General features: G+C 47.9%; 1 protein-coding gene across 2 annotated transcripts in view; it reads left to right on the top strand.

Annotated features, from left to right (window-relative positions):
- Window positions 1–324: 324 nt before the first annotated feature.
- LOC135571269 (phosphatidylinositol 4-kinase type 2-beta-like) overlaps window positions 325–25,199 on the top strand; it is a 29,869-nt gene continuing 4,994 nt past the window's right edge. The window contains exons 1-7 of one of the 2 annotated variants that reach the window (XM_065017051.1): window positions 325–871; window positions 5,968–6,119; window positions 10,146–10,226; window positions 11,298–11,417; window positions 12,781–12,912; window positions 14,126–14,279; window positions 16,138–16,199. In XM_065017051.1, the coding sequence (XP_064873123.1) occupies window positions 514–871; window positions 5,968–6,119; window positions 10,146–10,226; window positions 11,298–11,417; window positions 12,781–12,912; window positions 14,126–14,279; window positions 16,138–16,199 (1,059 nt within the window). In that variant the 5' untranslated portion in view covers window positions 325–513. Of the gene's footprint in view, window positions 872–5,967; window positions 6,120–10,145; window positions 10,227–11,297; window positions 11,418–12,780; window positions 12,913–14,125; window positions 14,280–16,137; window positions 16,200–25,199 lie in introns of those variants that run through there. The other variant, XM_065017052.1, reaches the window with a different exon arrangement.

Here is a 25,199-nt window from a genome sequence, read left to right as displayed (position 1 = left end):
AGAGTCCTAGCTAGTTAGCTAGCAGTGTCTCCTCAGCCTCCATCATGTATGTACCAGAGTCCTAGTTAGTTAGCTAGCAGTGTCTCCCCAGCCTCCATCCTAGTTTAAACATGGACCAATAGAAGTATAAAGATTGTTTCCTGCATATGCAGTAATGCCCATATATAGGAACACCCCAAATGACGGCCTGCAATCACATCCTTCCCATCTCTCATCATCCCCCCTTCCTCCTCCCCTCAGGCAGAGAGACTACACGGTCCCTTTAAATCTGGTCAGGCTGCGTTGGTATCAACGCGCATGCGCTGTAGAAACAGGAAGCGATCTTTGGCTGATGTGGACAATTTATTAACGGGTGAAATAATCTCCCGCTAAGTAACTAGCGACTGTCGAGCAAGCCGGTGTCAAAGAAATAAAAATGTTTTTAACAATGGAGCGATGAAAAAATGTAGCGTTTGAACTAAACCATTTTTTAAATTTGTAAGATCTGGAATAAAAATAAATAAGCGATCAACAATGATGTCGGAATGCGAACCAAACGAGACCGATCCGGTGGTGGAGGATGACATAGCCCCGGTAGCCGCCGCCGCTGCTGCTTCTACCACGGATCTCAACTTTCGGTCACAGGAGCCACTGTCGACGTTGTTCGATAGGAACACAGTCGGGTCTGGGACAAATCCGGGGGTCGCGATTCGGATCTCGGGTTCGTGTGAAAGTGTTCTTACCGAATTGGAGACGGACGGTTCTGGGGAAGAGACTCTGTTGTTACCGTGTTTATCCGGAGGCACGTCGTCACCTCGGGGCGAGAGGCAGAAGAGGACGAGGCGGAACCGAAGGAGTTCATCTTCGGATAAAGATAACCTTACCTCGCCAGGTAAACAGCCGGTGGTGACCGGAGGAGAAGACAATAATTCCTTCATGTTAGTAGCTTGCTAGACATCTAGGCGTCTCTCTCTCTTTTGTGCGTTTTAACTATTTGAAGTGCTATTTAAATATAAATATGGGTTGTTTTTACACTGGTGTTTGTTCTTCACTGGTCGCCCTTTTCTTGTGGCAACAGGTCACACATCTTGCTGCTGTGATGGCACACTGGTATTTCCCCAACTCTTGCTACTCCAGTAGATATGGGAGATTCTTGGTGTATCTGTGTAATCTGAGGGAAATATGTGTCTCTAATATTGTCATACATTGTGCAGGAGGTTAGGAAGTGCAGTTCAGTTTCCACTCCATTCTGTGGGCAGTGAGCACATAGCCTGTCTTCTCTTGAGAGCCATGTCTGCCTACGGTGGCCTTTCTCTTTTCCTTAAGTTTGGGTCAGGTGTTCTGCCACAGTGTCCTCTCTGTTTAGAGCCAAATAGCATTCTAGTTTGCTCAGGTTTTACTTGACTCATTATCTTTTTGGTTTCTTATGATTTCGTTGGGTCAATTTGTGTTGTTGTCCTGAGTCTCTACCCACTTCTCCCTCTCTGTCTCTACCCACTTCTCCCTCTCTGTCTCTACCCACTTCTCCCTCTCTGTCTCTACCCGGTTCTCCCTCTCTGTCTCTACCCGGTTCTCCCTCTCTGTCTCTACCCGGTTCTCCCTCTCTGTCTCTACCCGGTTCTCCCTCTCTGTCTCTACCCACTTCTCTGTCTCTACCCACTTCTCTGTCTCTACCCACTTCTCCCTCTCTGTCTCTACCCACTTCTCCCTCTCTGTCTCTACCCGGTTCTCCCTCTCTGTCTCTACCCGGTTCTCCCTCTCTGTCTCTACCCGGTTCTCCCTCTCTGTCTCTACCCAGTTCTCCCTCTCTGTCTCTACCCACTTCTCTGTCTCTACCCACTTCTCCCTCTCTGTCTCTACCCGGTTCTCCCTCTCTGTCTCTACCCAGTTCTCCCTCTCTGTCTCTACCCGGTTCTCCCTCTCTGTCTCTACCCAGTTCTCCCTCTCTGTCTCTACCCAGTTCTCTGTCTCTACCCGGTTCTCCCTCTCTGTCTCTACCCGGTTCTCCCTCTCTGTCTCTACCCGGTTCTCCCTCTCTGTCTCTACCCGGTTCTCCCTCTCTGTCTCTACCCGGTTCTCCCTCTCTGTCTCTACCCGGTTCTCCCTCTCTGTCTCTACCCGGTTCTCCCTCTCTGTCTCTACCCGGTTCTCCCTCTCTGTCTCTACCCGGTTCTCCCTCTCTGTCTCTACCCGGTTCTCCCTCTCTGTCTCTACCCGGTTCTCCCTCTCTGTCTCTACCCGGTTCTCCCTCTCTGTCTCTACCCGGTTCTCCCTCTCTGTCTCTACCCGGTTCTCCCTCTCTGTCTCTACCCGGTTCTCCCTCTCTGTCTCTACCCGGTTCTCCCTCTCTGTCTCTACCCAGTTCTCCCTCTCTGTCTCTACCCAGTTCTCCCTCTCTGTCTCTACCCAGTTCTCCCTCTCTGTCTCTACCCAGTTCTCCCTCTCTGTCTCTACCCAGTTCTCCCTCTCTGTCTCTACCCAGTTCTCCCTCTCTGTCTCTACCCAGTTCTCCCTCTCTGTCTCTACCCAGTTCTCCCTCTCTGTCTCTACCCAGTTCTCCCTCTCTGTCTCTACCCAGTTCTCCCTCTCTGTCTCTACCCAGTTCTCCCTCTCTGTCTCTACCCAGTTCTCCCTCTCTGTCTCTACCCAGTTCTCTGTCTCTACCCAGTTCTCTGTCTCTACCCAGTTCTCTGTCTCTACCCAGTTCTCTGTCTCTACCCAGTTCTCTGTCTCTACCCAGTTCTCTGTCTCTACCCAGTTCTCTGTCTCTACCCAGTTCTCTGTCTCTACCCAGTTCTCTGTCTCTACCCAGTTCTCTGTCTCTACCCAGTTCTCTGTCTCTACCCAGTTCTCTGTCTCTACCCAGTTCTCCCTCTCTGTCTCTACCCAGTTCTCCCTCTCTGTCTCTACCCAGTTCTCTGTCTCTACCCAGTTCTCTGTCTCTACCCAGTTCTCTGTCTCTACCCAGTTCTCTGTCTCTACCCAGTTCTACCTCTGTCTCTACCCAGTTCTCTGTCTCTACCCAGTTCTACCTCTATGTCTCTACCCAGTTCTCTGTCTCTACCCACTTCCTCCCCTCTCTGTCTCTACCCAGTTCTCTGTCTCTACCCACTTCCTCCCCTCTCTGTCTGATGGGGATATATGAAGCTGTGTTGTTGATGTCATCAGTTGTTCTCCTTTTACTTTCTAAATGGGGTAAAGGAAGTGTCATCTACTTAGACAGCTACACAGTGTGGGGGGGGGGGGATGTGTGTGTGTGGGGGGGGGGATGTGTGTGTGGGCCTCTCTGTGTGTGTGTGTGGGGCTGTGTGTGTGTCTCTGTGGGGCTCTGTGTGTGTCTCTCTGTGTGTGTGTGTGTGTGTGTGGGCCTCAGTGTGTGTGTGTGGGCCTCAGTGTGTGTGTGTGGGCCTCAGTGTGTGTGTGTGGGCCTCAATGTGTGTGTGTGGGCCTCAGTGTGTGTGTGGGCCTCAGTGTGTGTGTGGGCCTCAGTGTGTGTGTGTGTGTGTGGGCCTCAGTGTGTGTGTGTGTGTGTGGGCCTCAGTGTGTGTGTGTGTGTGTGTGGGCCTCAGTGTGTGTGTGTGGGCCTGTGTGTGTGTGTGTGTGTGTGTGTGGGCCTGTGTGTGTGTGTGTGTGGGCCTCTCTGTGTGTGTGTGTGGGCCTCTCTGTGTGTGTGTGTGGGCCTCTCTGTGTGTGTGTGTGGGCCTCTCTGTGTGTGTGTGTGGGCCTCTCTGTGTGTGTGTGTGGGCCTCTCTGTGTGTGTGTGTGGGCCTCTCTGTGTGTGTGTGTGGGCCTCTCTGTGTGTGTGTGTGTGGGCCTCTCTGTGTGTGTGTGTGGGCCTCTCTGTGTGTGTGTGTGGGCCTCTCTGTGTGTGTGTGTGGGCCTCTCTGTGTGTGTGTGTGGGCCTCTCTGTGTGTGTGTGTGGGCCTCTCTCTCTGTGTGTGTGTGGGCCTCTGTGTGTGTGTGTGTGGGCCTCTGTGTGTGTGTGTGTGGGCCTCTGTGTGTGTGTGTGTGTGGGCCTCTGTGTGTGTGTGTGTGTGGGCCTCTCTGTGTGTGTGTGTGTGGGCCTCTGTGTGTGTGGGCCTCTGTGTGTGTGGGCCTCTGTGTGTGTGTGGGCCTCTGTGTGTGTGGGCCTCTGTGTGTGTGTGTGTGTGTGTGGGCCTCTGTGTGTGTGTGTGTGTGTGTGTGTGTGTGTGTGTGGGCCTCTGTGTGTGTGTGTGTGTGTGTGTGTGTGTGTGTGTGTGTGTGTGGGCCTCTGTGTGTGTGTGTGGGCCTCTGTGTGTGTGTGTGTGTGTGTGTGTGGGCCTCTGTGTGTGTGTGTGGGCCTCTGTGTGTGTGTGTGTGTGTGTGTGTGGGCTCTGTGTGTGTGTGTGTGTGGGCCTCAGTGTGTGTGTGTGGGCCTCAGTGTGTGTGTGTGTGGGGCTCTGTGTGTGTGTGTGTGGGGCTCTGTGTGTGTGTGTGTGTGTGTGGGGCTCTGTGTGTGTGTGTGTGTGGGGCTCTGTGTGTGTGTGGGGCTCTGTGTGTGTGGGCCTCTGTGTGTGTGGGCCTCGTGTGTGGGGCTCTGTGTGTGTGTGGGGCTCTGTGTGTGTGTGGGGCTCTGTGTGTGTGTGTGTGTGTGTGTGTGGGGCTCTGTGTGTGTGTGTGTTTAACCTCCATAGAACTAAGGAGCCATGTTTCTCTTGACTTTGCACCTAGCTCACAGTGCGTCTGCCTCCCAAAACAACACCCTATTCCCTACATAGTGCACTACTTTTGACCAGGGCCCAATGTAGGGAATAGGGTGCTGTTTGGGAGGCAGCCTCCACCAGAGTCGACCACAACCAAAGCAAACAAATGTTGACACTGCAGAGTTGATCTGATACCACAGCTATAGATGCTGCTTTAGCTAGTTACATACACATGTATGGGGCGGCAGGGTAGCCTTGTGGTTAGAGCGTTGGACTAGTAACCGGAACAGGCAGTTAACCCACTGTTCCTAGACCAGTTAACCCACTGTTCCTAGACCAGTTAACCCACTGTTCCTAGACCAGTTAACCCACTGTTCCTAGACCAGTTAACCCACTGTTCCTAGACCAGTTAACCCCACTGTTCCTAGACCAGTTAACCCACTGTTCCCAGGCCGTCATTGAAAATAAGAATTTGTTCTTAACTGACTTGCCTGGTTAAATAAAGGTAAATAATGTACTGATCTCTCTTTCAATTCAATTTCACTTGCAATTTAAGGGCCTTTTTTGGGAAACACATGTTAACAGTAACAAAGCAAGTGAAATAGATAATAAACAAAAGTTAAATAAACAATAACAAATGAACTGTAAACATTACACTCACATACTTTCCAAAATAATAAAGACATTTAAAATGTTATATTATGTGTATATATATATGTAATGATGTGCGACTAGATTAAAGTACAAAAGGGAAATCAACATAAATATGGGTTGTATTGACAATGGTGTTTGTTCTTCACTGGTTGACCTTTTCTCGTGGCGACAGGTCACACATCTTGCTGCTGTGATGATGGCACACTGTGGTATTTCACCCAGTAGATATGGGAGTTGATCAAAATTGCGTTTGTTTTCGAATTCTTTGTGGGTCTTTGTAATCTGAGGGAAATATGTGTCTCTAATATGGGCATAGATTTGGCAAGAGGTTAGGAAGTGCAGCTCAGTTTTTTTTACCTCATTTTGTGGGCAGTGTTGCACATAGGCCGTCGTAGGCAGACATGGCTCTCAAGAGAAGACAGGCGTTCTCAATAGCAAGGCTATGCTCACTGAGTCTCTGTCTCTCTGTTTCTCTCTCCATGTCTCAGTCGCTCTCGCTGTGTCTCTCTCAATTAATTTTAAGGGTTTTATTGGCATGGGAAACCTATGTTAACATTGCCAAAGCAATACATTTGTAATGGGAAACATGTGTTTATTTTGTTTTAATGTAATGACGATGGCCTATTTTAAAGAAAAACAAGTCAACATTCTCTCTCTCTCTCCCCTCCAGGTAACAGTAGTGGAGACTTTAACCATTTCCCCGGTGACCCAGAGTTTGGTGACATCATTCAGAGGGCGGAGCAGGCCATCGAGGGCGGAGTCTTCCCAGAGAGAATCTCTCAGGGTTCTAGCGGGAGTTACTTCGTTAAAGATTCCAAAGGGGTGAGGAAAGGGGGGTTGGGGGTATGGAGGGGTGGGAGGTATAGAGGAGGGGGTGGGTGGAAGGTATAGGGGAGGGGGAGGTGAGGTGGATGGTATAGGGGAGGGGGGTGGGGTCGGAGAGTTGGAAGGTATGGAGGAGGGGAGGGGAGGAAGCCAGCTTCAGGGAGTTCCTTCACAACGGAGTTGAACCCACTCCTAGCAGAGACTGGTGCGTCTGGTAACCTGCTGGAGTTGAACCCACTCCTAGCAGAGACTGGCGCGTCTGGTAACCTGCTGGAGTTGAACCCACTCCTAGCAGAGACTGGCGCGTCTGGTAACCCCCTGGAGTTGAACCCACTCCTAGCAGAGACTGGCGCGTCTGGTAACCTGCTGGAGTTGAACCCACTCCTAGCAGAGACTGGCGCGTCTGGTAACCTGCTGGAGTTGAACCCACTCCTAGCAGAGACTGGTGCGTCTGGTAACCTGTTGGAGTTGAACCCACTCCTAGCAGAGACTGGTGCTGGAGTTGAACCAACTCCTAGCAGAGACTGGTGCGTCTGGTAACCTGCTGGAGTTGAACCCACTCCTAGCAGAGACTGGCACGTCTGGTAACCTGCTGGATTTGAACCCACTCCTAGCAGAGACTGGTGCTGGAGTTGAACCCACACCTAGCAGAGACTGGTGCTGGAGTTGAACCCACTCCTAGCAGAGACTGGCACGTCTGGTAACCTGCTGGATTTGAACCCACTCCTAGCAGAGACTGGTGCTGGAGTTGAACCCACTCCTAGCAGAGACTGGTGCTGGAGTTGAACCCACTCCTAGCAGAGACTGGCGCGTCTGGTAACCTGCTGGTGTTAAACCCACTCCTAGCAGAGACTGGTGCTGGAGTTGAACCCACTACTAGCAGAGACTGGAGCGTCTGGTAACCTGCTGGAGTTGAACCCACTCCTAGCAGAGACTGGTGCGTCTGGTAACCTGCTGGAGTTGAACCCACTCCTAGCAGAGACTGGTGCGTCTGGTAACCTGCTGGAGTTGAACCCACTCCTAGCAGAGACTGGCGCGTCTGGTAACCTGCTGGAGTTGAACCCACTCCTAGCAGAGACTGGTGCGTCTGGTAACCTGCTGGAGTTGAACCCACTCCTAGCAGAGACTGGTGCTGGAGTTGAACCCACTCCTAGCAGAGACTGGTGCTGGAGTTGAACCCACTCCTAGCAGAGACTGGTGCTGGAGTTGAACCCACTCCTAGCAGAGACTGGTGCTGGAGTTGAACCCACTCCTAGCAGAGACTGGTGCTGGAGTTGAACCCACTCCTAGCAGAGACTGGTGCTGGAGTTGAACCCACTCCTAGCAGAGACTGGCGCGTCTGGTAACCTGCTGGAGTTGAACCCACTCCTAGCAGAGACTGGCGCGTCTGGTAACCCCCTGGAGTTGAACCCACTCCTAGCAGAGACTGGTGCGTCTGGTAACCTGCTGGAGTTGAACCCACTCCTAGCAGAGACTGGCGCGTCTGGTAACCCCCTGGAGTTGAACCCACTCCTAGCAGAGACTGGTGCATCTGGTAACCTGCTGGAGTTACACTACATGATGGTGATGGTCGATGCCAGCTGGCCCTGATGTGGTCCTCAGTCTCTCTGTAGTCTGTGATGCCTAGGCTGGGTTACTGTAAAGCTCTTCCATTAGGGTCTAGGCTGGGTTATAGTACAGCTCTTTCATTAGGGTCTAGGCTGGGTTACTGTAAAGCTCTTTCATTAGGGTCTAGGCTGGGTTACTGTAAAGCTCTTTCATTAGGGTCTTGGCTGGGTTACTGTAAAGCTCTTCCATTAGGGTCTAGGCTGGGTTACTGTAAAGCTCTTCCATTAGGCTCTAGGCTGGGTTACTGTAAATCTCTTCCATTAGGGTCTAGGCTGGATTACTGTAAATCTCTTTCATTAGGGTCTAGGCTGGGTTACTGTAAAGCTCTTCCATTAGGGTCTAGGCTGGGTTACTGTAAAGCTCTTTCATTAGGGTCTAGGCTGGGTTACTGTAAATCTCTTCCATTAGGGTCTAGGCTGGATTACTGTAAATCTCTTCCATTAGGGTCTAGGCTGGATTACTGTAAAGCTCTTTCATTAGGGTCTAGGCTGGGTTACTGTAAAGCTCTTTCATTAGGGTCTAGGTCTGGGTTACTGTAAATCTCTTCCATTAGGGTCTATGCTGGGTTACTGTAAAGCTCTTTCATTCGGGTCTAGCTCTTTCATTAGGGTTTAGGCTGGGTTACTGTAAATCTCTTTCATTAGGGTCTAGGCCGGGTTACTGTAAAGCTCTTTCATTAGGGTTTAGGCTGGGTTACTGTAAATCTCTTTCATTAGGGTCTAGGCTGGGGTTACTGTAAAGTTCTTCCATTAGGGTCTAGGCTGGGTTACCATACAGCTCTTCCATTAGGCTCCAGGCTGGGTTACTGTAAAGCTCTTCCGTTAGGGTCTAGACTGGGTTACTGTAAAGCTCTTCCATTAGGCTCCAGGCTGGGTTACTGTAAAGCTCTCCCGTTAGGGTCTAGTCCGGGTTACTGTAAATCTCTTTGTGATAACTGCTGATGGTCCGGGTTACTGTAAATCTCTCTGTGATAACTGCTGATGGTCCGGGTTACTGTAAATCTCTCTGTGATAACTGCTGATGGTCCGGGTTACTGTAAATCTCTCTGTGATAACTGCTGATGGTCCGGGTTACTGTAAATCTCTTTGTGATAACTGCTGATGGTCCGGGTTACTGTAAATCTCTTCCATTAGGGTCTAGGCCGGGTTACTGATAAATGGTCGGGTTCTCTCTCTGTGATAACTGCTGATGGTCCGGGTTACTGTAAATCTCTCTGTGATAACTGCTGATGGTCCGGGTTACTGTAAATCTCTCTGTGATAACTGCTGATGGTCCGGGTTACTGTAAATCTCTTCCATTAGGGTCTAGGCCGGGTTACTGTAAATCTCTCTGTGATAACTGCTGATGGTCCGGGTTACTGTAAATCTCTTCCATTAGGGTCTAGGCCGGGTTACTGTAAATCTCTCTGTGATAACTGCTGATGGTCCGGGTTACTGTAAATCTCTCTGTGATAACTGCTGATGGTCCGGGTTACTGTAAATCTCTTTGTGATAACTGCTGATAGTCCGGGTTACTGTAAATCTCTTTGTGATAACTGCTGATGGTCCGGGTTACTGTAAATCTCTTTGTGATAACTGCTGATGGTCCGGGTTACTGTAAATCTCTCTGTGATAACTGCTGATGGTCCGGGTTACTGTAAATCTCTTCCATTAGGGTCTAGGCCGGGTTACTGTAAATCTCTCTGTGATAACTGCTGATGGTCCGGGTTACTGTACATCTCTTTGTGATAACTGCTGATGGTCCGGGTTACTGTAAATCTCTTTGTGATAACTGCTGATGGTCCGGGTTACTGTAAATCTCTCTGTGATAACTGCTGATGGTCCGGGTTACTGTAAATCTCTCTGTGATAACTGCTGTAAATCTCTCTGGATAACTGCGGGTTACTGTAAATCTCTCTGTGATAACTGCTGATGGTCCGGGTTACTGTAAATCTCTGTGATCTGTGATAACTGCTGATGGTCCGGGTTACTGTAAATCTCTCTGTGATAACTGCTGATGGTCCGGGTTACTGTAAATCTCTTCCATTAGGGTCTAGGCCGGGTTACTGTAAATCTCTCTGTGATAACTGCTGATGGTCCGGGTTACTGTAAATCTCTCTGTGATAACTGCTGATGGTCCGGGTTACTGTAAATCTCTTTGTGATAACTGCTGATGGTAGGTTACTGTAAATCTCTAGTGATAACTGCTGATGGTCCGGGTTACTGTAAATCTCTCTGTGATAACTGCTGATGGTCCGGGTTACTGTAAGGCCGGGTTACTGTAAATCTCTCTGTGATAACTGCTGATGGTCCGGGTTACTGTAAATCTCTTTGTGATAACTGCTGATGGTCCAGGTTACTGTAAATCTCTTTGTGATAACTGCTGATGGTGTTGGGGCTTTATTAAATACTGTTGATTCCCTTTTTTCCCATCCAGAAAACCCTCGGTGTTTTCAAACCAAAGTCTGAGGAGCCTTACGGTCACCTCAACCCTAAATGGACCAAATACTTTCACAAGGTATCACTGTTCTCTGGTCTGTTACTATCTCTTTCTTTCACTGATCTCTGGTCTGTTACTATCTCTGTCTGTTACTGCTCTCTGGTCTGTTACTATCTCTGTCTTTCACTGATCTCTGGTCTGTTACTATCTCTGTCTTTCACTGATCTCTGGTCTGTTACTATCTCTGTCTTCTACTGTTGTCTGGTCTGTTACTATCTCTGTCTTCTACTGTTCTCTGGTCTGGTACTATCTCTCGTTCACTGATCTCCGGTCTGTTACTGTCTCTGTCTTTCACTGATCTCTGGTCTGTTACTATCTCTGTCTTCTACTGTTCTCTGGTCTGTTACTATCTCTCGTTCACTGATCTCTGGTCTGTTACTATTTCTGTCTTTCACTGATCTCTGGTCTGTTATTATCTCTGTCTTATACTGTTCTCTGGTCTGTTACCATCTCTGTCGTTCACTGATCTCTGGTCTGTTACTATCTCTGTCTTTCACTGATCTCTGGTTTGTTACCATCTCTTTTACTGTTCTCTGGACTGTTACCATCTCTGTCTTTATCTCTGTGTCTCCTCTTCCTCTCTCCTCGTCTGTCCCTAGGTAACACTATGCTCTGGTTTCTTTTTCTATATGTCTTTCTCTGTGTCTCTCCTCATCCTCTCTCCTCGTCTGTCCCTAGGTAACACTATGCTATTGTCTCTTTCTATCTCTGTCTGTTTCTATCTCTGTCTTTTTCTCTTCCTCTCTCCTCATCTGTCCCTATGTCCTATTTCCCTCTCTTCCCTCTATTCCTCTCTCCTCTTCCTCTCTCCTCGTCTGCCCCTAGTTCTCACTATGCTCTGCTTTCTGTTTCTATCTCTGTCTTTATCTGTCTCTTCTCTCCTCACCTGTCCCTATGTCCTCCTCCCCTCTCCTTTCTCTCTCCTCATCCCCTCTCCTCTTCCTCTCCTCCCTTTCTCTCTATTTTTACATTCATTTTAACAGTTAATTTAACTCTCCCCACCCTCTACCCTTCCTCCCTCTGTCCCCCACCCCCTCCTCCTCCCCCTGCCCCCCCCACCCCGTCCTCCTCCTCTGTTTCTCTGTGTAGCTGTGCTGTCCATGTTGTTTTGGCCGTGGCTGCCTGATCCCCAACCAGGGCTATCTCTCAGAGGTGGCTGCCTCCCTCGTTGATACCAGACTGGGACTGGGGGTGGTCCCCAAAACCAAGGTGAGGTGGGAGAGGGGGCGGGGTGTGTCTAGTCAGTGATAATAACAGGCTAGGACTGGGGGTGGTCCCCAAAACCAAGGTGAGGTGGGAGAGGGGGCGGGGGGCATCTAGTCAGTGAGTCAGTGAATAATACCAGGCTGTGTGTCTAGTCAGTGATAATATCAGGCTGTGTGTCTCTAGTCAGTGATAATAACAGGCTGTGTGTCTAGTCAGTGATGATAACAGGCTGTGTGTCTAGTCAGTGATAATAACAGGCTGTGTGTCTAGTCAGTGATAATAACAGGCTGTGTGTCTTCCAGGCTGTGTGTCTAGTCAGTGATAATAACAGGCTGTGTGTCTAGTCAGTGATAATAACAGGCTGTGTGTCTAGTCAGTGATAATAACAGGCTGTGTGTCTAGTCAGTGATAATAACAGGCTGTGTGTCTAGTCAGTGATAATAACAGGCTGTGTGTCTAGTCAGTGATAATAACAGGCTGTGTGTCTAGTCAGTGATAATAACAGGCTGTGTGTCTAGTCAGTGATAATAACAGGCTGTGTGTCTCAGTGATAATAACAGGCTGTGTCTCTAGTCAGTGATAATAACAGGCTGTGTGTCTAGTCAGTGATAATAACAGGCTGTGTGTCTAGTCAGTGATAATAACAGGCTGTGTCTGTCAGTGATGATAACAGGCTGTGTGTCTAGTCAGTGATAATAACAGGCTGTGTGTCTAGTCAGTGATAATAACAGGCTGTGTCTCTAGTCAGTGATAATAACAGGCTGTGTGTCTAGTCAGTGATGATAACAGGCTGTGTGTCTAGTCAGTGATAATAACAGGCTGTGTGTCTAGTCAGTGATAATAACAGGCTGTGTGTCTCTAGTCAGTGATAATAACAGGCTGTGTGTCTCTAGTCAGTGATAATAACAGGCTGTGTGTCAGTGATAATAACAGGCTGTGTCTCTAGTCAGTGATAATAACAGGCTGTGTGTCTCTAGTCAGTGATAATATCAGGCTGTGTGTCTCTAGTCAGTGATAATAACAGGCTGTGTGTCTCTAGTCAGTGATGATAACAGGCTGTGTGTCTAGTCAGTGATGATAACAGGCTGTGTGTCTCTAGTCAGTGATGATAACAGGCTGTGTGTCTTCCAGGCTGTGTGTCTAGTCAGTGATAATAACAGGCTGTGTGTCTAGTCAGTGATGATAACAGGCTGTGTGTCTTCCAGGCTGTGTGTCTAGTCAGTGATAATAACAGGCTGTGTGTCTAGTCAGTGATGATAACAGGCTGTGTGTCTAGTCAGTGATAATAACAGGCTGTGTGTCTAGTCAGTGATAATACCAGGCTGTGTCTCTAGTCAGTGATAATAACAGGCTGTGTGTCTTCCAGGCAGTGTATCTAGTCAGTGAGACATTTCACTACAACACTATCGACAGGGCGAAGTCCAGAGGGAAGAAATACGCCCTGGAGATGGTTCCCAAAGTAGGACGACACTTCCACAGAGTGGGCCTGCCCCCCAAGGTACCCTGACCCCTGACCCTTGACCCTACCAGTCTTAATCCGGACCCTATGTCTAAACCACCAAGGTGTCCTGACCCCTAACCCTATGTCTAAACTCACCAAGGTGTCCTAACCCCTGACCCCTAACCCTATGTCTAAACCCACCAAGGTGTCCTAACCCCTGACCCCTAACCCTATGTCTAAACCCACCAAGGTGTCCTCACCCCTGACCCCTAACCCTATGTCTAAACCCACCAAGGTGTCCTAACCCCTAACCCAATGTCTAAACCCACCAAGGTGTCCTAACCCCTGACCCCTATGTCTAAACCCACCAAGGTGTCCTAACCCCTGACCCCTAACCCTGTGTCTAAACCCACCAAGGTGTCCTGACCCCTAACCCTGTGTCTAAACCCCCCAAGGTGTCCTAACCCCTGACCCCTAACCCAATGTCTAAACCCACCAAGGTGTCCTGACCCCTAACCCAATGTCTAAACCCACCAAGGTGTCCTAACCCCTGACCCCTAACCCTATGTCTAAACCCCCCAAGGTGTCCTAACCCCTGACCCCTAACCCAATGTCTAAACCCACCAAGGTGTCCTGACCCCTAACCCAATGTCTAAACCCACCAAGGTGTCCTAACCCCTGACCCCTAACCCTGTGTCTAAACCCCCCAAGGTGTCCTAACCCCTGACCCCTAACCCTGTGTCTAAACCCCCCAAGGTGTCCTAACCCCTGACCCCTAACCCTATGTCTAAACCCACCAAGGTGTCCTAACCCCTAACCCTATGTCTAAACCCACCAAGGTGTCCTCACCCCTAACCCCTAACCCTATGTCTAAACCCACCAAGGTGTCCTAACCCCTGACCCCTAACCCTATGTCTAAACCCACCAAGGTGTCCTAACCCCTGACCCCTAACCCAATGTCTTAAACCCCCCAAGGTGTCCTGACCCCTGACCCTTAACCCGATGTCTAAACCCACCAAGGTGTCCTAACCCCTGACCCTATGTCTAAACCCACCAAGGTGTCCTAACCCCTGACCCCTAACCCAATGTCTTAAACCCCCCAAGGTGTCCTGACCCCTGACCCGATGTCTTAACCTCCAATGTGTCCTAACCCCTGACCCCTAACCCTATGTCTAAACCCCCAAGGTGTCCTGACCTGTGTGTGTGTGTGTGTGTGTGTGTGTGTGTGTGTGTGTGTGTGTGTGTGTCTTTCTGTCTGTGGGTGTGTCAGCTCGGTTCGTTCCAGCTGTTCGTGGAAGGGTACCATGAGGCTGACTATTGGCTGAGACGTTTTGAGGCGGAGCCTCTCCCAGAGAACACCAGGAAACAGCTCCAGTCTCAGTTTGAGAGGCTCGTCATTCTGGATTACGTCATCAGAAACACAGGTAGGTGTGTGTGTGTGTGTGTGTGTGTGTGTGTGTGTGTGTGTGCTCACAGGAAGGAGTATCTGTAGTGTTTAGATTTTTCCTGGTGACTTCCTCACACAGTACACACAGTGCACGGTACACACACACCACATACACACAGTGCACGGTACACACACACCACATACACACAGTGCACGGTACACACACACCACATACACACAGTGCACGGTACACACACACACCACATACACACAGTGCACGGTACACACACACCACATACACACAGTGCACGGTACACACACACCACATACACACAGTGCACGGTACACACACACACCACATACACACAGTGCACGGTACACACACACACCACATACACACAGTGCACGGTACACACACACACACCACATACACACAGTGCACGGTACACACACACACACACCACATACACACAGTGCACGGTACACACACACACACACCACATACACACAGTGCACGGTACACACACACACACACCACATACACACACACACACACACACACACACAGCTTGCCCACAGAGCTGAAATAAAAACATCCCAGAAATGTTCCATACGCACAAAAAGATGATTTCTCTCCAATTTTGTGTAAAAATGTGTTTACATCCCTGTCAGTGAGCATTTCTCCTTTTACCAAGATAATCCATCCACCTGACAGGTGTGGCATGTTAAGAAGCCGATTTAAACAGCATGACACAGGTGCACCTTGTGCTGAGGACAATAAAAGGCCTCTCTAAAATGTGCAGTTTTGTCCCACAACGTTGCAGATGTCTTACGTTTTTGAGGGAGTGTGCAATTGGCATGCTGACTGCAGGAATGTCCACCAGAGCTGTTGCCAGAGAATTGAATGTTCATTTCTCTACCATAAGCCGGCCTCCAACGTCGTTTTTTTTGTTGAGAATTTGGCAGTATGTCCCAACGGCCTCACAACCGCGGATCACGCGTAACCACTTCAACCCAGGACCTCCACATCCTGCTTCTTCGCCTGCGGAATCGTATGAGACCAGCCACCCTTGACAGCTGATGAAACTGTGGGTTTTGCACAAACAGAAGAATTTCTGTACAAACAAATCAGAAACCGTCTCGGGGGAAGCTCGTCTGCGTGCTCGTTGCCCTCACCGGGGGTCATGACCTCATTGCAGTTTGGCGTCGAAACCGACTTCAGTGGGAAAATGCTCCCCTTCGATGGCCACTGGCACGCTGGAGAAGTGCACAATTTACATCCCTGTTAGTGAACATTTCTCCTTTGTCAAGATAATCCATCCACCTGACAGGTGTGGCACATCAAGAAGCTGATTAAACAGCATGACACAGGTGAACCTTGTGCTGGGGGGGGACAATAAAAGGCCACTCTGAAATGTGCAGTTTTGTCGCACCCTGGAGAAGTGCACAAACATTTTGTTTTATGCCAACGTTGTATAACAGAGTCCCCCATGGTGGAGGGGGGGGTTATGGGAAGGCATAAACTATGGACAACGAACACACTGAGTCCCCCATGGGGGGGGTTTATGGGAAGGCATAAACTACGGACAACATACACAACCAAAAATCAAACATTCCTAGATTTTTTTTTTTCCAGACCACAAAAGTGGTCTCCTGTTGTAGTATTAAAGTGAGATTTTTGAGAGTGAAAACGTGGGAGAACAAAATAGGAGAGAACAGAATGGAATCAGGCCCAAAAATAAAACAGATTTTTACAAGGAACACACAGTTCATGCCCTGGAACACCTCCCTATAACTTTGCATTGTGTTCTCCTCCTCCAGAGTCTAACCCCTTCACCTTTCCTCTCCGTTCTCTCTCTTCTCCTCCTCCCTCCCTCCCTCTTTCTCTCCATCAGACCGAGGGAATGACAACTGGTTGATCAAGTATGAGAAGCCAGGGGAAGGAGAGGGAGAGAAGGTGAGCTGTGTGTGTGTGTGTGTGTGTGTGTGTGTGGACTGCAGTCCATAGATCATGTGTGTTTTGAAAGGAGTGACACGTGGACTGTGTACTCTGTACCATGACTCATAGTTATAACACACCACAGTATGATATCAGACTGTCTCAGAGGACTAGTTACCATTCAGTATGATATCGGACTGTCTCAGAGGACTAGTTACCATTCAGTATGATATAAGACTGTCTCAGAGGACTAGTTACCATTCAGTATGATATAAGACTGTCTCAGAGGACTAGTTACCATTCAATATGATATAAGACTGTCTCAGAGGACTAGTTACCATTCAGTATGATATAAGACTGTCTCAGAGGACTAGTTACCATTCAGTATGATATCAGACTGTCTCAGAGGACTAGTTACCATTCAGTATGATATAAGGTCTAGGACTAGTTACCATTCAGTATGATATAAGACTGTCTCAGAGGACTAGTTACCATTCCATTCAGTATGATATAGACTGTCTCAGAGGACTGTTCATTCATCGGACTGTCTCAGAGGACTAGTTACCATTCAGTATGATATAAGACTGTCTCAGAGGACTAGTTACCATTCAGTATGATATAGGACTATCTCAGAGGACTAGTTACCATTCAGTATGATATAAGACTGTCTCAGAGGACTAGTTACCATTCAGTATGATATAAGACTGTCTCAAAGGACTAGTTACCATTCAGTATGATATAGGACTGTCTCAGAGGACTAGTTACCATTCAGTATGATATCGGACTGTCTCAGATGACTAGTTACCATTCAGTATGATATAAGACTGTCTCAGAGGACTAGTTACCATTCAGTATGATATCAGACTGTCTCAGAGGACTAGTTACCATTCAACACTCTACAGTATGATTTAATACTGTCTCAGAGGACTAGTTACCATTCAGTATGATATCAGACTGTCTCAGAGGACTAGTTACCATTCAACACTCTACAGAGGACTAGTTACCATTCAGTATGATATCGGACTGTCTCAGAGGACTAGTTACCATTCAGTATGATATCGGACTGTCTCAGAGGACTAGTTACCATTCAGTATGATATCGGACTGTCTCAGAGGACTCGTTACCATTCAGTATGATATCGGACTGTCTCAGAGGACTAGTTACCATTCAGTATGATATAAGACTGTCTCAGAGGACTAGTTACCATTCAGTATGATATGGGACTGTCTCAGAGGACTAGTTACCATTCAGTATGATATGGGACTGTCTCAGAGGACTAGTTACCATTCAGTATGATATAAGACTGTCTCAGAGGACTAGTTACCATTCAGTATGATATAAGACTGTCTCAGAGGACTAGTTACCATTCAGTATGATATAAGACTGTCTCAGAGGACTAGTTACCATTCAGTATGATATAAGACTGTCTCAGAGGACTAGTTACCATTCAGTATGATATAAGACTGTCTCAGAGGACTAGTTACCATTCAGTATGATATAAGACTGTCTCAGAGGACTAGTTACCATTCAGTATGATATCAGACTGTCTCAGAGGACTAGTTACCATTCAGTATGATATGGGACTGTCTCAGAGGACTAGTTACCATTCAGTATGATATGGGACTGTCTCAGAGGACTAGTTACCATTCAGTATGATATCGGACTGTCTCAGAGGACTAGTTACCATTCAGTATGATATAAGACTGTCTCAGAGGACTAGTTACCATTTAGTATGATATCAGACTGTCTCAGAGGACTAGTTACCATTCAGTATGATATCGGACTGTCTCAGAGGACTAGTTACCATTCAGTATGATATAAGACTGTCTCAAAGGACTAGTTACCATTCAGTATGATATAGGACTGTCTCAGAGGACTAGTTACCATTCAGTATGATATCAGACTGTCTCAAAGGACTAGTTACCATTCAACACTCTACAGTATGATATCAGACTGTCTCAGAGGACTAGTTACCATTCAGTATGATATCGGACTGTCTCAGAGGACTAGTTACCATTCAGTATGATATAAGACTGTCTCAGAGGACTAGTTACCATTCAGTATGATATAGGACTATCTCAGAGGACTAGTTACCATTCAGTATGATATAAGACTGTCTCAAAGGACTAGTTACCATTCAGTATGATATAGGACTGTCTCAGAGGACTAGTTACCATTCAGTATGATATCAGACTGTCTCAGAGGACTAGTTACCATTCAGTATGATATAGGACTGTCTCAGAGGACTAGTTACCATTCAGTATGATATCAGACTGTCTCAAAGGACTAGTTACCATTCAGTATGATATGGGACTGTCTCAGAGGACTAGTTACCATTCAGTATGATATGGGACTGTCTCAGAGGACTAGTTACCATTCAGTATGATATAAGACTGTCTCAGAGGACTAGTTACCATTTAGTATGATATCAGACTGTCTCAGAGGACTAGTTACCATTTAGTATGATATCGGACTGTCTCAGAGGACTAGTTACCATTCAGTATGATATAAGACTGTCTCAAAGGACTAGTTACCATTCAGTATGATATAGGACTGTCTCAGAGGACTAGTTACCATTCAGTATGATATCAGACTGTCTCAAAGGACTAGTTACCATTCAACACTCTACAGTATGATATCAGACTGTCTCAGAGGACTAGTTACCATTCAGTATGATATCGGACTGTCTCAGAGGACTAGTTACCATTCAGTATGATATAAGACTGTCTCAGAGGACTAGTTACCATTCAGTATGATATAGGACTATCTCAGAGGACTAGTTACCATTCAGTATGATATAAGACTGTCTCAAAGGACTAGTTACCATTCAGTATGATATAGGACTGTCTCAGAGGACTAGTTACCATTCAGTATGATATCAGACTGTCTCAGAGGACTAGTTACCATTCAGTATGATATAGGACTGTCTCAGAGGACTAGTTACCATTCAGTATGATATAAGACTGTCTCAGAGGACTAGTTACCATTTAGTATGATATCGGACTGTCTCAGAGGACTAGTTACCATTCAGTATGATATAAGACTGTCTCAAAGGACTAGTTACCATTCAGTATGATATAGGACTGTCTCAGAGGACTAGTTACCATTCAGTATGATATCAGACTGTCTCAAAGGACTAGTTACCATTCAGTATGATATGGGACTGTCTCAGAGGACTAGTTACCATTCAGTATGATATGGGACTGTCTCAGAGGACTAGTTACCATTCAGTATGATATAAGACTGTCTCAGAGGACTAGTTACCATTCAGTATGATATAAGACTGTCTCAGAGGACTAGTTACCATTCAGTATGATATCGGACTGTCTCAGAGGACTAGTTACCATTCAGTATGATATAGGACTGTCTCAGAGGACTAGTTACCATTCAGTATGATATCGGACTGTCTCAGAGGACTAGTTACCATTCAGTATGATATAAGACTGTCTCGGAGGACTAGTTACCATTTAGTATGATATCGGACTGTCTCAGAGGACTAGTTACCATTCAGTATGATATAAGACTGTCTCAAAGGACTAGTTACCATTCAGTATGATATAGGACTGTCTCAGAGGACTAGTTACCATTCAGTATGATATCAGACTGTCTCAAAGGACTAGTTACCATTCAGTATGATATCGGACTGTCTCAGAGGACTAGTTACCATTCAGTATGATATAGGACTGTCTCAGAGGACTAGTTACCATTTAGTATGATATCGGACTGTCTCAGAGGACTAGTTACCATTTAGTATGATATCGGACTGTCTCAGAGGACTAGTTACCATTCAGTATGATATAAGACTGTCTCAGAGGACTAGTTACCATTCAGTATGATATAAGACTGTCTCAGAGGACTAGTTACCATTCAGTATGATATAAGACTGTCTCAGAGGACTAGTTACCATTCAGTATGATATCAGACTGTCTCAGAGGACTAGTTACCATTCAGTATGATATAAGACTGTCTCAGAGGACTAGTTACCATTCAGTATGAGGACTGTCTCAGAGGACTAGTTACCATTCAGTATGATATAAGACTGTCTCGGAGGACTAGTTACCATTCAGTATGATATAAGACTGTCTCGGAGGACTAGTTACCATTCAGTATGATATAAGACTGTCTCAGAGGACTAGTTACCATTCAGTATGATATAGGACTGTCTCAGAGGACTAGTTACCATTCAGTATGATATAAGACTGTCTCGGAGGACTAGTTACCATTCAGTATGATATAGGACTGTCTCAGAGGACTAGTTACCATTCAGTATGATATAAGACTGTCTCGGAGGACTAGTTACCATTCAGTATGATATAAGACTGTCTCGGAGGACTAGTTACCATTCAGTATGATATCAGACTGTCTCAAAGGACTAGTTACCATTCAACACTCTACAGTATGATATCAGACTTTCTCAGAGGACTAGTTACCATTCAGTATGATATGGGACTGTCTCAGAGGACTAGTTACCATTCAGTATGATATGGGACTGTCTCAGAGGACTAGTTACCATTCAGTATGATATCGGACTGTCTCAGAGGACTAGTTACCATTCAGTATGATATCGGACTGTCTCAGAGGACTAGTTACCATTCAGTATGATATAGGACTGTCTCAGAGGACTAGTTACCATTCAGTATGATATCGGACTGTCTCAGAGGACTAGTTACCATTTAGTATGATATAGGACTGTCTCAGAGGACTAGTTACCATTCAGTATGATATAAGACTGTCTAAGAGGACTAGTTACCATTCAGTATGATATAAGACTGTCTCAGAGGACTAGTTACCATTTAGTATGATATCAGACTGTCTCAGAGGACTAGTTACCATTCAGTATGATATTGGACTGTCTCAGAGGACTAGTTACCATTCAGTATGATATAGGACTGTCTCAGAGTACTAGTTACCATTCAGTATGATATAAGACTGTCTCAGAGTACTAGTTACCATTCAGTATGATATGGGACTGTCTCAGAGGACTAGTTACCATTCAGTATGATATAAGACTGTCTCAGAGGACTAGTTACCATTCAGTATGATATAAGACTGTCTCAGAGGACTAGTTACCATTCCGTATGATATAAGACTGTCTCGGAGGACTAGTTACCATTCAGTATGATATAAGACTGTCTCAGAGGACTAGTTACCATTCAGTATGATATGGGACTGTCTCAGAGGACTAGTTACCATTCAGTATGATATAAGACTGTCTCAGAGGACTAGTTACCATTTAGTATGATATCGGACTGTCTCAGAGGACTAGTTACCATTCAGTATGATATAGGACTGTCTCAGAGGACTAGTTACCATTTAGTATGATATCGGACTGTCTCAGAGGACTAGTTACCATTTAGTATGATATCGGACTGTCTCAGAGGACTAGTTACCATTCAGTATGATATAAGACTGTCTCGGAGGACTAGTTACCATTCAGTATGATATAAGACTGTCTCGGAGGACTAGTTACCATTCAGTATGATATCAGACTGTCTCAAAGGACTAGTTACCATTCAACACTCTACAGTATGATATCAGACTTTCTCAGAGGACTAGTTACCATTCAGTATGATATGGGACTGTCTCAGAGGACTAGTTACCATTCAGTATGATATGGGACTGTCTCAGAGGACTAGTTACCATTCAGTATGATATGGGACTGTCTCAGAGGACTAGTTACCATTCAGTATGATATGGGACTGTCTCAGAGGACTAGTTACCATTCAGTATGATATAAGACTGTCTCAGAGGACTAATTACCATTCAGTATGATATCAGACTGTCTCAGAGGACTAGTTACCATTCAGTATGATATGGGACTGTCTCAGAGGACTAGTTACCATTCAGTATGATATCAGACTGTCTCGGAGGACTAGTTACCATTCAGTATGATATAAGACTGTCTCGGAGGACTAGTTACCATTCAGTATGATATAAGACTGTCTCAGAGGACTAGTTACCATTCAGTATGATATCAGACTGTCTCGGAGGACTAGTTACCATTCAGTATGATATAAGACTGTCTCGGAGGACTAGTTACCATTCAGTATGATATAAGACTGTCTCGGAGGACTAGTTACCATTCAGTATGATATCAGACTGTCTCAGAGGACTAGTTACCATTCAGTATGATATCAGACTGTCTCGGAGGACTAGTTACCATTCAGTATGATATAAGACTGTCTCAGAGGACTAGACTCTGACTGACTCTTATCTAGCTGGCATTCATTCATTACCTTTTTATAATCGCAGGTTGATGTTTTATTGCCATGAATCTGTGCGATTTCCCCATTAGATAGGCCAGCTGCAAAGTCAAAATGGGCTAGATTGTAAAACTGAATGAAAACACAAATGTGTTGGTTTTTTCCATCTTACTTTAAGGTCAGGGTTAGACGGTAGGGTTAAGGTCAGGGTTAGACGGTAGGGTTAAGGTCAGGGTTAGACGGTAGGGTTAAGGTCAGGGTTAGACGGTAGGGTTAAGGTCAGGGTTAGACGGTAGGGTTAAGGTCAGGGTTAAGGTCAGGGTTAGACGGTAGGGTTAAGGTCAGGGTTAGACGGTAGGGTTAAGGTTCAAATCAGATGTAATGACTGTGTCTATGCCAGCTGGTGACCACTCTGCAGAGCCTCTAGGGCTTCCTGACAATAAATACCACCCTGCTTTATAAGCTCAATCACTGACTGACTGACTGACTGACTGACTGACTGACTGACTGACTGACTGTCTAACTGACTGTCTAACTAGTCCTTTATCCCAGGGGGCTGGTCTACCTCCTGTAGCCCAGGGGGCTGGTCTACCTCCTGTAGCCCAGGGGGCTGGTTTTCCTCCTTTAGCCCAGGGGGCTGGTTTACCTCCTTTAGCCCAGGGGGCTGGTCTACCTCCTGTAGCCCAGTGGGCTGGTCTACCTCCTTTAGCCCAGTGGGCTGGTTTACCTCCTTTAGCCCAGGGGGCTGGTCTACCTCCTTTAGCCCAGTGGGCTGGTCTACCTCCTGTAGCCCAGTGGGCTGGTCTACCTCCTTTAGCCCAGTGGGCTGGTCTACCTCCTGTAGCCCAGTGGGCTGGTCTACCTCCTTTAGCCCAGTGGGCTGGTTTACCTCCTTTAGCCCAGTGGGCTGGTCTACCTCCTTTAGCCCAGGGGGCTGGTCTACCTCCTTTAGCCCAGGGGGCTGGTCTACCTCCTTTAGCCCAGGGGGCTGGTCTACCTCCTTTAGCCCAGGGGGCTGGTCTACCTCCTTTAGCCCAGGGGGCTGGTCTACCTCCTTTGGCCCAGGGGCTGGTCTACCTCCTTTGGCCCAGGGGCTGGTCTACCTCCTTTAGCCCAGGGGCTGGTCTACCTCCTTTAGCCCAGGGGCTGGTCTACCTCCTTTAGCCCAGGGGCTGGTCTACCTCCTTTAGCCCAGGGGCTGGTCTACCTCCTTTAGCCCAGGGGGCTGGTCTACCTCCTTTAGCCCAGGGGGCTGGTCTACCTCCTTTAGCCCAGGGGGCTAGTCTACCTCCTTTAGCCCAGGGGGCTAGTCTACCTCCTTTAGCCCAGGGGGCTAGTCTACCTCCTTTAGCCCAGGGGGCTAGTCTACCTCCTTTAGCCCAGGGGGCTAGTCTACCTCCTTTAGCCCAGGGGGCTGGTCTACCTCCTTTAGCCCAGGGGGCTGGTCTACCTCCTTTAGCCCAGTTGGCTAGTTTACCTCCTTTAGCCCCGTAGGCTAGTCTACCTCCTTTAGCCCCGTAGGCTAGTCTACCTCCTTTAGCCCAGGGGGCTAGTCTACCTCCTTTAGCCCAGGGGGCTGGTCTACCTCCTTTAGCCCAGGGGCTGGTTTACCTCCTTTAGCCCAGGGGGCTGGTTTACCTCCTTTAGCCCAGGGGGCTGGTCTACCTCCTTTAGCCCAGGGGGCTGGTCTACCTCCTGTAGCCCAGGGGGCTGGTCTACCTCCTGTAGAGGTCTACCTCCTGTAGCCCAGGGGGCTGGTCTACCTCCTGTAGCCCAGGGGGCTGGTCTACCTCCTTTAGCCCAGGGGGCTGGTTTACCTCCTTTAGCCCAGGGGGCTGGTCTACCTCCTTTAGCCCAGTGGGCTGGTCTACCTCCTTTAGCCCAGTGGGCTGGTCTACCTCCTTTAGCCCAGGGGGCTGGTCTACCTCCTTTAGCCCAGTGGGCTGGTCTACCTCCTTTAGCCCAGGGGGCTGGTCTACCTCCTTTAGCCCAGGGGGCTGGTCTACCTCCTTTAGCCCAGGGGGCTGGTCTACCTCCTTTAGCCCAGGGGGCTGGTCTACCTCCTTTAGCCCAGGGGGCTGGTCTACCTCCTTTAGCCCAGGGGCTGGTCTACCTCCTTTAGCCCAGGGGCTGGTCTACCTCCTTTAGCCCAGGGGGCTGGTCTACCTCCTTTAGCCCAGGGGGCTGGTTTACCTCCTTTAGCCCAGGGGGCTGGTCTACCTCCTGTAGCCCAGGGGGCTGGTCTACCTCCTGTAGCCCAGGGGGCTGGTCTACCTCCTGTAGCCCAGGGGGCTGGTCTACCTCCTGTAGCCCAGGGGGCTGGTCTACCTCCTGTAGCCCAGGGGGCTGGTCTACCTCCTTTAGCCCCGTAGGCTAGTCTACCTCCTGTAGCCCAGGGGGATGGTCTACCTCCTTTAGCCCAGGGAGCTGGTCTACCTCCTTTAGCCCAGTGGGCTGGTCTACCTCCTTTAGCCCAGTGGGCTGGTCTACCTCCTTTAGCCCAGGGGGATGGTTTACCTCCTTTAGCCCAGGGGGATGGTTTACCTCCTTTAGCCCAGGGGGATGGTTTACCTCCTTTAGCCCAGGGGGATGGTTTACCTCCTTTAGCCCAGTTGGCTGGTTTACCTCCTTTAGCCCAGGGGGCTGGTTTACCTCCTTTAGCCCAGGGGGCTGGTTTACCTCCTTTAGCCCAGGGGGCTGGTCTACCTCCTTTAGCCCAGGGGGCTGGTCTACCTCCTGTAGCCCAGGGGGCTGGTCTACCTCCTGTAGCCCAGGGGGCTGGTCTACCTCCTGTAGCCCAGGGGGCTGGTCTACC

The sequence above is a fragment of the Oncorhynchus nerka genome, unplaced genomic scaffold (assembly GCF_034236695.1).
Source record: "Oncorhynchus nerka isolate Pitt River unplaced genomic scaffold, Oner_Uvic_2.0 unplaced_scaffold_423, whole genome shotgun sequence".
Taxonomy (NCBI): Eukaryota; Metazoa; Chordata; class Actinopteri; order Salmoniformes; family Salmonidae; genus Oncorhynchus; species Oncorhynchus nerka.
Note: the sequence above shows the minus strand (reverse complement) of the source record. Positions and strands in the feature narration are given on the sequence as shown.